Source organism: Dendropsophus ebraccatus, chromosome 1, assembly GCF_027789765.1.
Source record: "Dendropsophus ebraccatus isolate aDenEbr1 chromosome 1, aDenEbr1.pat, whole genome shotgun sequence".
Classification (NCBI taxonomy): Eukaryota; Metazoa; Chordata; class Amphibia; order Anura; family Hylidae; genus Dendropsophus; species Dendropsophus ebraccatus.
Window position 1 is genome coordinate 181,177,395 of NC_091454.1, and position 12,521 is coordinate 181,189,915.

General features: G+C 44.1%; 1 protein-coding gene across 3 annotated transcripts in view; it reads left to right on the forward strand.

Annotated features, from left to right (window-relative positions):
* The window catches only part of LRRK1 (leucine rich repeat kinase 1), a 67,234-nt gene that overhangs the window by 7,608 nt on the left and 47,105 nt on the right, over nucleotides 1–12,521 (forward strand). For all 3 annotated transcript variants that reach the window (XM_069985337.1, XM_069985344.1, XM_069985349.1), the window contains exons 2-3: nucleotides 553–697; nucleotides 11,980–12,146. In XM_069985337.1, coding sequence (XP_069841438.1) covers nucleotides 631–697; nucleotides 11,980–12,146 — 234 coding nt within the window. In that variant the 5' untranslated portion in view covers nucleotides 553–630. The remainder of the gene's footprint in view (nucleotides 1–552; nucleotides 698–11,979; nucleotides 12,147–12,521) is intronic.

Here is a 12,521-nt window from a genome sequence, read left to right on the forward strand (position 1 = left end):
AAACGGGGGAATCTCACTACACAACGTCTGTGTGTAGCCTTAGCCTTAACCTTGAATGTGACAAGCTTTTCTTAGTTCTCAACAACGAGAACTGTGAGCATGAATAATTCATCTGAGTGCTCCTGGAAGCTGCGATCTATAGCCATTAGGCGCATTCCCTCACAATAATTTAATTTGTTCCTGTTTGTGGAGTACAGACATCTCCCTCCATCCTTTACATTACTATTACTTTTTTCCCACTTTTTGCCATTTTTGCATGTTTATCTGATCCTTACAGGCAGTTTTGCTCTGGCAAAAACGTGAAAACCCGGCCTTATGTTACCTGGCCTCTCGGGCACATGGTAGTTGGCTGGAAGGCTAATGAATAACTGGGTGGCAAATGATCCATTTGTAGTAAGAGATCCCCAAAAATGATTCCTATTGGTAAACTGTGTCATTCGTCTCGATTATGCGGTTCTAATCTGGGGACCAGTATACTGTACATTGGATATTCTTTATAAATTAAGACACATTATTGTTAATCGTAATATATAATCTCTGGTTTTCCGACAGATGGATATTTCAAGCAAGACAGCTTCTGGGTGATCTGGAACTGAATCCATTACGGAGCCAACAAGCTGGTGATAGAAGATGTACTGGTGTGTGGGGGCAGAAGCATGTGCTGGGAGCCGAGCTGGAAGCATGGATTCACACAATGGTAACTACACTTTTTTTATCTAATTGAAAGGAGTATTTTAAATTATAACATATATCCACTATTCAAGTGTCAGATCACAGGGGTCCAACCACTGGGACACCCCACGATCTAGAGAACCGGCACCCATTTGAGTTGCACATGTGCGCCACCACTCCATTCATTGCTTATGTAGCTGCGGGAGACTGTCCAGTATATTCCAAGTTAAGATTACAGTCAAAGGTGAGACTCAGGTGCCCATTCTTGAGATCCAAGGGGATCATGGGTCAGAGTCCCCCACCCATCTGACACTCAAAGGAGGAGTCCGGCAATATTTTAAAAATAACAGCAGGCAGGGGGAACATAAAAAACCAGCTTAGCTTACCTCTCCACGTGCCCTCGAGGCTCTGGGATCCCCTGCTTCAGCAATGTCACAACCCAACTGATGGATTGCCCGCTCATCCAATCTGACTAGGACGGTACACTGCTGCAGTCACTGATTGGCTGACGGGGCAATCCATCAAGCTTTTTGGCATTTTTCCACATAATGACATCGGAACTCAGTGGGAAATGAGTTCTGGCGGGGATCCTGGAGCCTGTTATTCAGCAAATCGGGGGCACACAGAGAGGTAACACTTGTTTATTATGTGTCCACCTTGCCCCTGCCTGCTGACAAATTTTAAAATTCGCCGCACTTTTACTTTAACTCCTCTTCTGTGAATAGGGGATAAGTATTAGAGATGAGCAAATCTAAATGAAGCAAAGCGGTTCGTTTGATCTGCGCTCCGCTCATCAAGCCGCCTGTCTTTCAGCGCTGCTCCGCTCCCTGCCATCCCTCCCAGGATGGTGGGAAAAGCTGGATTCAATCCTGGAAAACGGGGTGGAGCAGCAGGGAGCGGAGCAGGGCTGACAGGCCAGCGGCTTGATGATTATGCATTTATATGAATATACAATACACCGATAGGAACAGCTGAACTTCCACAAGGATGCACATTCGCCGTTCATGTCAGCCCACATCTGATTGTGGGCAAAATAAAGTAATCTTTTTTCACTGCATAGATGCTGTCCCCGAACCTCATTTTTGCTGCATTTATATGAATATGTATAGTAGGCGTCACCAAAAGAGGCGGCTTGCGGGCCGAGGGGGTGCCCTGTGGGGCCGAGGAACGCCCCCAATGCTCCATACTAACTGCTTTGCATATTTGCTCTGAATCAAGCTTCTCCAAAGTGGAGGATCTAGAAAAAAGAAGAGCCGCACCACAAACATGAGGTACGCAGCTTCAAGAGGATAACAGCAAGTTAGTTTACACGAACCTGCTGATAGTCCCCCTATTAATTTTTAGGGTGCCTTCACACGTACCGACTTATTAACGCTGCGAGTCGACTAGGTCCTGGCAGATCACTGTCATTACATACACACAGCGGTCTGAACGACAGCTGCGTGTATGTAATTCTGCCGGCTACTTAACCCCTTCTGATGCCGGCCGCCTCCCACTCCGCTCTGTATACATACCTCCTCGCTCCACAGGGTCCTGGCGTCCTGCTTTCCCGCCCAGCCAATCAGTGGCTGCGGGTGGGCAACACACTGATTGGCCGGGCGCGAGAGCAGGACGCCGGGACCCCGTGGAGCGAGGAGGTATGTATACAGAGCGGGAGGCGGGCGGCATCAGAAGGGGTTAAGCGGCAGGCAGAATTACATACACGCAGCGGTCGTTCAGACCGCTGCATGTATGTAATGACAGTGATCTGCCAGGACCTAGCCGTCTCGCAGCGTTATTAACGATTCGAGTCGGTGCGTGTGAATTGTTTGTACTTTGAATTTTAGTGGCTCCTCAGCTACCACAGGTAAACTTTTTTGCAATTACAAACCCATGGCACAACCACAGTATATACTCTATACAACCACAGGTATGTATACACCTCTCCCTATTTATTAAGTTCAGGTGGTTCAGCCACACCTTATACAAACAGGTGCATAAAATAACGTGGCTTCACCTTCCCCATAGAGAGAACACAGAATCACTCAGCCATGCTGAACATTCCTGTGTTTGGGGAGGATGGGGACCAGATGGGAGAGATCACTGATGGCCAGACCATCATTTGTCCGTCAGTTATTGAAGGTTGTATGAGCACCTTCACTACTTGTTCTATTTGTAAGTGACATCAGTACAATATCTTTGCTTCTGGAGCTTCGTGAAACTGGTTTCTATGGTCAGCCGCACACAAGATCTCCGCACACAATGCTGAGCGTCACATAGGATAGTATAAAGCACAATGACAATGGCCCGTGAAGCTGTGAAAATGTGTTTTCCCAGGGGAGAGGTCATGTTTTACATGTATGAAGAGTAAGTCTGAGTTTAACAGATGCCTGGAGACCATCACCCACCAGAATACTGTAATGTGGTGGAGAAGGTTTAATAATATGGGGTTGTTTTTCAGGGTTTGGGCTAGGCCTCTTATTTCTAGTAAATGTAAATGCCACAGCATACAAAGACATTTTCAACAAGTGTTGCTTTTAACTTTTTGGGTTTGGACTTCTATTGTTTCAGTATGACTATGCCCTAGTGCACAAAGCAAGGTCCATAGAGGCATGATGTAGATACCTGACCTCAACCCCTTTAAACACCTTTGGACTGAAATAGAACTTGTATTGGAAGGAAAAATACTTACAAGTAGTCCAGATCATTAAAGAGAACCTGCCACCATCAAAATGATACCATAGCTATCAGCATTATGGTGTAGAGCAGAGGAAAACGGAGCAGATTGATATACTGTATATCTTTATGGGACAAGATTAACTTGTAATTTATTGATGTAAATCTGTGATGTTTCCATACTAGAGAGTCCAGCACAACTGGACTCCTTGTTCCACAAACATAATTTTTCATATGTTGCTGTTAGGGCTGAGCGATTAATCTAATTAAATTCAACTTAAAAGAAAAAAAGTGCGCTTTGACCTGCAGGGACAGCAGTAGTGCTCAGGGCCGGCCTTCAGCTACAGTCTGGACTGGCCCAGTGCTGCAAGCTGCTTCTCCTGCAGGTCCGAGTGCCCATGACGCATCCTGCCCTGCCACACCTGCACATGAGAGATCCCTGCCACCTGCCGGATCCACTGAATTGTGCCTGCACATGTGAGATCCCCGCCACCTGCTGGATCTATGGTTACTATGCCCGCACATGGGAGATTTGGCCACCTGCTGGATCCACTGCTACCGCGCCCGCACATGGGAGATCTCGCTGCCTGATGATCCACTGCTGCCGCGTTCGCACATCGGAGATCTCGCGACCTGATGGATCCACTGCTACAATGCCTGCACGTGGGAGATCCCCCAGGAGCAGCAGCCAGGCACTGAGGTGCCCCTGGGCAGGAGACACCCAGAGCGCCATCTCTACAGAGCGTTGAGGATCTAGCATACTACTACCACAACTACTATTCACACTACAACTACTACTCCCACTACAACTGCTACCACTCCCACTACTGCTACTACTTGCAATACTACTACAACTGCTCCCAATACTGCTCCCCCAACTACTACAGGCAAGATGGAAGCCTCCATGACAAGGTACAAAAAGTGAAATAAAACAAATTACAGTAAGAAAATAAAAACAGATTAGACTAGACTAAAAGAACAATTTTTAGTATCTGACTCATTAGTAAAAGAAAATTTAGGTGACGTATTCCCTTTAAAATCATGTTTGCGGGTTTCTCCATTTCCATGTGCTCCAGCATATTTTCAGTATAAGGATAATTCTTCATCAGTTACACCATCATTTTATTATAAAGTCATTTGTACCAACTACAAAAATGGAAGCGCCATAGTGATCATGGCTCAAAGCACTGAGCTGTGTCGTGAAGGCCATGCTGCAAGACGGCACTGTTATGACTAGCTCCAAAAACAACCTTCTGAGAAGGGAAAATCTTACAAGACTTCTTTTATGAACAAACAAACCAATCTTGAAAAACAATACAAGGAACATTTATTCTGTGGATTTCAATTCCAGGATATCATTAAATTCACATAACTCTCTGAGGATTATATTTGGTGGTGTCACCTTTCACTTGCAAAAGAAATTCTCCCATGCCAGCCAGGCTCTGCTCCCCTATTAGTTCATCACAGCAAGGCTGGGTTTACACTGCGTTTTTGCAGTCCATTCAACGTATCCGTTTTTAATTAGTTACTTTAAACTTACCTTCATCCTCAGTGCACCTTGCACAATAGGAGGCTATCAGCAGGTAATGGTACTTTTACATGGAGCGATAATTCGCCCGATCGCACGATTAACGATTTTGAATGAACAATGTTTTTTTTTATAACGATCAGCGTTTAGACGGAACGATACATCGTACGGAAAATTCGCTATGCGATCGTTTAAGCCTATCTCACACATAGGTGAAATCGCTGAAAGACTGTTTACACTGAACGATCTGCGAATTTTTTGCAAACGATCAACGATGATTTGAGAACATGTTGAAAGATCAAAATGAATGATTTCTCGCTCGTCGTTTGATCGTTCGCTGCATTTACACGTACGATTATCATTCGAATTCGATCGTTATCGTGCAAAAACGAACGATAAATCGTTCTGTGTAAAAGGACCATTAGATTAGTCTAAACAGCTGATAGTTCCCCTTTAATGAAGTCTGTAGTTATAAATCTGTCTTGTAGGTGTTCCTCAGGTTTTTTCCAATGCTCATTTATGTGCATAAATAATTCACCCCAGTCCTCAGCACCTGTGTGCACGAGGAAAGAGCTATGTCCTCCGAAACGTGCGCGGCAGATCGGTGTGCCATGGATATTATACGTCCTCTCTGAGCCTGCTGTGTTTGACTATTAATAAGCTATGATTGTTGTAAGCTTCAGAAGTGAGTACAATAAAGAGAAACTATTGAAGTCTATACAACAGCACAGCAATATTCCCCATTCTATATGTATCTGAAGTGTTGTTACTATTGAACTTGGTGGAGTTCATTTAGTGGGAAGGCTGCTTAAAGGGGTTATCCAGCGCTACAAAAACATGGCCACTTTCCCCCTACTGTTGTCTCCAGATTGGGTGGGGTTTTGAAACTCAGTTCCATTGAAGTAAATGGAGCTTAATTGCAAACCGCACCTGAACTGGAGACAACAGTAGGGGGAAAAGTGGCCATGTTTTTGTAGCGCTGGATAACCCCTTTAACTGTTGGAGTGCCAAGATCTGTTGAACTTACTGGCTGGCCAGGCTTGTCTGGCTTGATAGAAGGTGGCCTGTGTGCCCACTGACTTCATGGTGTTGTGAGGGCCCATTGCCACTGTGAAAATTCTTTACTTAAAGTGGTCATCCAGCTTTTTTTTTTCTTTCAAATCAACTGGTGTCAGAAAGTAATATAAATAGTAATTTACTTCTATTTAAAATCTCAACACCTCTATTGTCTAGAGCAGTATAAAATCCCCATAGAAATCCTTTCCTGCTCTGGACAGTTCCTGTCATGGACAGAGGTGGCAGCAGAGAGCACTGTGTCAGACAGGAAAGAATACTCCACTTCCTGCAGGACATGCAGCAGCAGATAAGTACTGGAATACTGGAGATTTTGAAATAGCAGTTAATTACAAATCTATTTAACTTACTGACACCAGTTAATTTGAAAGAAAAGAATTTCACTGGAGTGTCCCTATATATCTTTGAAACTATTCAGTATATATTTGAAAACAACTGGAGGTTTAAAGGTGGGTTTCTTATAAGGTCACTATCTTTTCATACAACCTATGCTCATTTAGTGGCATATGTGACCATTATCTAATGTACAGTTTACTTCCGTAAAAAAACTTGCAAGGCTCAGTCTGTCTCTAGTAACAGAGGCGCCAAGAGGGGCTGCAGAAAATGAGGGTGGGGCTATAATCACACAGGTGGTTTGCGCAAAATTCTGTGCCTTTTCCATGGTGTGTGCCAGGGTGTAGGGTACGTGTAGCTGGAGCACATATGGGAAGGCTAGTGAGATTAAACATATATTACCATATGACTTAAAACAGCATAAAACAAAGTTTTTACTAACCGCCATAATATGAGCTGCTAGTTTGATGAATGCCTGCTTCCTCTCTCCCTGTAAGCAACTATATTGTACTGTCAGCAAGGAAAAGCCTCTGCTATAGCGGGAGATCATGCAAAATGTTAAGTAGCAGAAAAATACATAAAAAAACAAATAACGCAGCTGTAAAGAAGTGCTCACTAAGTACCTAATCTTAGGACAATGAAGAGCAATGCTGTTTTTTAATTTTTCACAAAAACTTACACTTTAAGAGTGGGTTCACACTGAGGAATCCGCACAGAGGGGATTCCATCGCCCATCCCTGCTCGCGCCCGCGTGCATTTCCATCGACTTCATTCTATGTTGGGCAAATTCCGAATTGACATGTCAATTATTTTGGAAGACAGCGGTATCCACCTGTGCAAACAATGGAGTCTATGGCACAGGCGGGGACGAGCGACGGAATCCGCCTGAACTTCTCTGCACGGATTCCTCAATGTGAACCCACCCTAAGTAATAAAGCAAGATGAACCTTGTTAGGGTTATAAGATACCATGTAACTTGATTTACAGCCATTTTCCACCTTCTGCCCCAGTGATGACATCTTATCTTACCTCTCAAGCAAATGACATCACTTTTGGTTCCAATGACCTTGTATTTTCCTAACGGAGCAGTAAATGATATAGGGGCCGGGGAGGCTCCAGCCATGAAGATACTGGCATCTCCTAATGTAACAGGGAACCCCCTCTGCTTATGTAAACCTTTCCCCTCACTTGACAGCACAGTGCACAGACAAGGCGCCATTGCAATGTAATTGTCTTCCTCTTTCGATGGTATTTTTTTTTCTACTTTTCCATGTATTTATTTTTACACTTTAGTTCCATGAAAGGATGACGTGGACGCTTTAGCACAATCCTAGCACGCGTACACGTCCTACTTCATTGCTGACCTGACTTGGACGTCCACATTTCTACGTGTCCAGAAAACAAAGTAGTACTCTATGTATCTTATTTTATATCTCAAGCAAATAAATGGTGAAAGTGTAAAAAATAATTCAGAAAGGAGCCATTGATGGACGAGGGTGGGGTTCATGTTTTCGGTCTGTTCTGGCTATGGACATTAGAAAGTTGTCAGCAGATCCTGTTCATGATCTGATTTCCATGGACAGCCCCTCTTTTGTAGGAAAAATGAAATTTACAGGTGCCTGAGAACTGTTCTACTCACCCTGTGTCCATTAGCCTACAGACTCGGCCAACAGGGTACTGTGTTGGGGAGAATTTACTTTTTTGAACCATTGACGTTCAACAGAGGAAAACAAATGTTGACATTACAGGAGTGCCCCGGCCGTGCTATCCTTATATCCTTTCTTGCTGAAACCTCTCTGAAGACTCTGAAGCTTATGTTACACTACTCTAATGGGACAGGGAATTGAAAATTGCCAGGAAGGTTTCAGCCGAAGCCGTCTCCCTCCTCCCTCTCTGTTATCTCCGCCTGTCTGAGGTGAGCGAGCCTCCATAAGGTCCTTGTATCCAGAGATGCTTCTATTGCAGGAAGGTCATTTTCTTTCATCCTAAGAATATGACAGTCCTAGTGATCTGTGCAAGATGCTCGATTTCATGTAGTCCATTCCGTTCCACCAGCTGATGCTTCCCAATGATAAAAAGGTCAGTACCTGTATTACATGTGCCTAGTGTGTACGAAGCAGAGGATTTCTGCTTGAATGCTGTGTTATTTCTCTCCCTATCTTCCCATGCGTTGCTGTGGAGAAGGCAGACTTGTCCTGAATTTACTCATCTTTATATTCAGTGTGTACGGCAGAAACGTCTTCTCCCTTCTGTGCTGAAGGTCGGAGATATTGACATCGGGTTAGAATCTATAAAAGTTATTGCTCTTATGAATCTCTGGAGGGGGGTGTAGGAAATGATGTATTGCATTCATGATGTTTAGCAGGTGAGTATAACTATATTACACTAGTGCAGGAATCTGTATACTGTATGTGGTTGGAGCTATTTTTCGTTACTTGTTGTCGCCTGATCAAGGATAAGTCTTTATACTTTAGAGCAGTAGACACTCTGTGCTCCACGGCCTCGAAATACGGTGACTTATGGAACATGTTATGAGTTCTTTGTTGGATTTCATATAAATATAAAGAAGAAACCTCTGTTGATACAGTAAGCCTCCCATTGACGTCTAAGGGCACTGCATAATGCTCCTATGGTAAAGAAAGGGTACAGAACTTATTATGTGTTCACTGGGTAATTTCTGTCAGCTCAATATAATGTATTGTGCTAAAGTGTCAAGGTGGCATTGCTGAGCCACAGCATGCATCCCTCCTCCCTCCCCCACACCTCCCTGCTCAGCTTCCAACACTGAGCACTGTACATTGATAAATAAAGGCAGGTAAAGGTTAGGAAAGGAGTTGGTATGCATGTGACGGCTCGGAAACACCTCCTTGACACTTGAGCTCTGAGCATGTGCAGCAGATCCTTTAAATCCTGTAAGTTGTAAACATTTGGCCTTCTTGGTAGGTAGTATATGTCAAAGTAACATCCACGTGAATGCCAACAGCCAATGTTTTTCAGCCAACCATTGCCCAGTTCATTACACTGCTGCCACTGGCGTATCTTATTTCTTTAAGGTGCCCATACACAATGGTGGGTTCAGCCGACTCTCTAACGTAATGTTGGTGGAGAGAAGGGTTGGGCATAATGGAGTTGCAATTCCTGACCCTACCGTTCTCAGAGGGATAAACCAGCACCAGAACTGTCTGGCTTTGGCTTACCCCTCCCCATACTGGAAACATTGTCCAATAGGTATTGAAAGAGAATGGCGAGCTTTATTAGATCCTGGTGCCATCTCTTCCCCAGGTAAGCAGTGCCCATGTGTCCAGCTGCGTAAAAGAAAGCCTGATTCCTTGTAGCAGACCACCTCCTTCTATTGCTCCATGGTCCAGTCTTCATGCCTACTTGTAGACACACTCAGCAGGGGACACTCTGGGTGGTTGGTGGGTAAACAGCTTGATAATACAGAAGTTTGTTCTGACACCTCTTTATCATAGCCAGCCTTAGCTTTTTCACCATCTTGTGCTACAGAATCAGTTGTTTGTGATTGGAGCAGACCGGTATAGCCATAACCCTGTCTTCAGGTCACAGTTTGTCCTTTCGTGGATCTCCGGTGGTCGGTGCTCACTACCGCATACTAGGAACCAAGACCTACTGCTTTAGAGATGCTCTGACCCAGTTATCTAGCCACCATCACATTGTCATTTATATAAAGATATTTTTTCCATTATAATTCTGCTTAGTCTTAGATATCGAGACATGAGTTGGCAGAGTTGCTGTTATTTCAGGGGCATTTTACCAATATTACGAATGCTCATGTCTTGGGGTCAAAAGAGTTAAGAGAGAATTTGTCCTTGAGAACTGGGAGAAGCGTCTCAGCAGCGTTTGTGCTATTGATATAAACCTCAGGAGTCCTCTCGGATGTCTTGGTGACTTGAAATTTGCTGAATAATTAACAAGCGGCAATAGTCAGAATCTGTCTGCATTATGTAAGGCTGATAACTAGAAGAAAGCTTCTGCTTTCCTGCACTGACACTTCCAGTTATACACATCCTGGGACTCTTAATCCACAGCGTTTTGCTGTTTCACAAGTGTTGTCCTTTTTGTAACTCATCCCTTGCATTCTTCTTTTAAGATAACAAGATGTGGTGTGTTATTCTTGTGGCTCACTAACTACCATCGCAAGATTCTATATTTAACTAGTAAATAAATACTAAGAAAAACTCCCATCTGTCAGGATCGCTGTTTTCTCCAAAAGTTGTTTCCATCCTCATGCCTTGTATTCGTTGCCTGCATACATAGTAGAGAGGAAGCTTCTTCATTACCATATCACGTCACATTATTTGCTGCCTTTTAATGTAGCAGACAAGTCTTTGGCACCAGGAACCAGGTGGGACTGTAGTCTCTGCATCTCCATAGTTGTAGCATTAATTCTAGGCAGAAACAAAAAGCAGGCCTCAATGTTACGGTATTACTTACGGTATTACTGCCATCTCGGTACTACCTTGATTCCCCGAAAATAAGACATCCTCCTAAAATAAGACACCCCAACTAGTCTATTAACTAGCCCAAAGTAAGGCATCCCTCCAAAAGTAAGGCCTTCAAACACCACCCGTTGCCGCTCACCCCCCCTCCATGCTTGTCCTGTGCCGCTCACCTCTCTCCCTCCCCATGTTGCTCACATCCCTCCCAATGCCGCTCACATCTTTACCCATACCTCTCACCTCTCCTTCTCCCTCCCCGTGCTTGTCCCGTGCAAAAATTATTATAAGGCACTTTCTTATTTTCTGGGAAACACGGTAGTACTAGAGTGAACCTCCAGCACGCTCGAGTTTGTCCAAACATTTGATTACCGGTGGCTGCAGAAGTTTGATGCAGACCTAAGGCTGCCTGGAAAACATGGCTATAGCCATAGGTCATAGACTGTATCCATGTTTTCCAGTACACCCTAGGCCTCCATCCAACTTCTGCAGCCACCAGTAACCAAATGCCACACACTCGGATTCATTCATCTCTAATCACGACTAAATAAATGTGGTCTGATTGCAACTTTATCTACAAACTTGTATTGAGAACAGAGAGTAAAACATCCACAGTGCAGGGGGAAAAATAAAGCAGGGAACCCTTAAGTTTAATAGATCCGTCATCTCCAGAAAACATTTCCTGTTGCTACAAATAAGATTTGAAGAAAGATTTTGGACCAAGGCTCCCTGCAAAGAGATTTCAACTCCTCTGTATTTTTGGGATGCCTTGTGTACCCACCCTCTTAAGGCACCTAGACCCCAACTTATCAATACTTTTTGACTTGTCTGTATGTTCCACCGCACTGATGCATAGGTGATGCCAGAAGGGGTTTAAAAAGTGATGCTGGTATACAGAGGCCTATAAGCTTTATAAGCATCTATTGTGGGTAAGATATTTGAGGCTTGAAGTATGTTTAAAAAAATCATCACACAGCAGCATCATGGGTTGGTTTATGAGGAGTAGGTGCTGTTAGACTAATCTGATTCGCATTAGTTGTACACTGGATCTGGGTAAGGCTGGAGATGTTGTGTATCTGGACATTCGATCCTTTATCACATAGGAAGGTTGGCACAGAATACGGGCAGAGCTGCAATTGCGGTGGCAGTGAACTACCAGAAAAACCCTTTAACAGCTCTTTGAGCCGGCCATTTCCATTAATACTTAATTCATTAATAGCCATAATATTCTGAAGCTTTTTATTGTTGTGTTTGCCTTAGGCTCCACCACAGGTATGGGAAACAAGCAGACCATTCCCGGGGAGCTAGTGGTGAACCAGAGCCCATTGATAGCAGAGATCCAGGCTGCGTACTCTGAAGGCGAGCGCAACAAAGCACAGGACCTGGTAAAAGCTGCCTGCGAGGAAAACCTTCCACGGCCTGAAAAGGTATGGATTCTTACAAGCAGTGGTAAACATCATGGTAAAAATGTAATAATAGACTTCAGTTCTACGTATAAGGACTTCATCTATTTACACTCTACAGCACATCCATATCCTGCAGGACAATAGCACTAACATTAGTAATATAACCGTATGGAGAGAAAACATAAGACATGCTATACATTGATCTTGAATATCATATAGTGAGTATACACGTTGATCAGATTGGTGTGGTGCTGTTTTGCGGTTTTTGTTCCTGTGGTGCTATGTCCCAGAGCCAGGGGTCTCAGTCTGGCAGCAGTGGGGTTGTCAGTCTGCTGGGTCCCCCCCCCCCTTTACGGGCACTGGTGTTACAGTGATGCTGGTCGCTATTTATGGCTA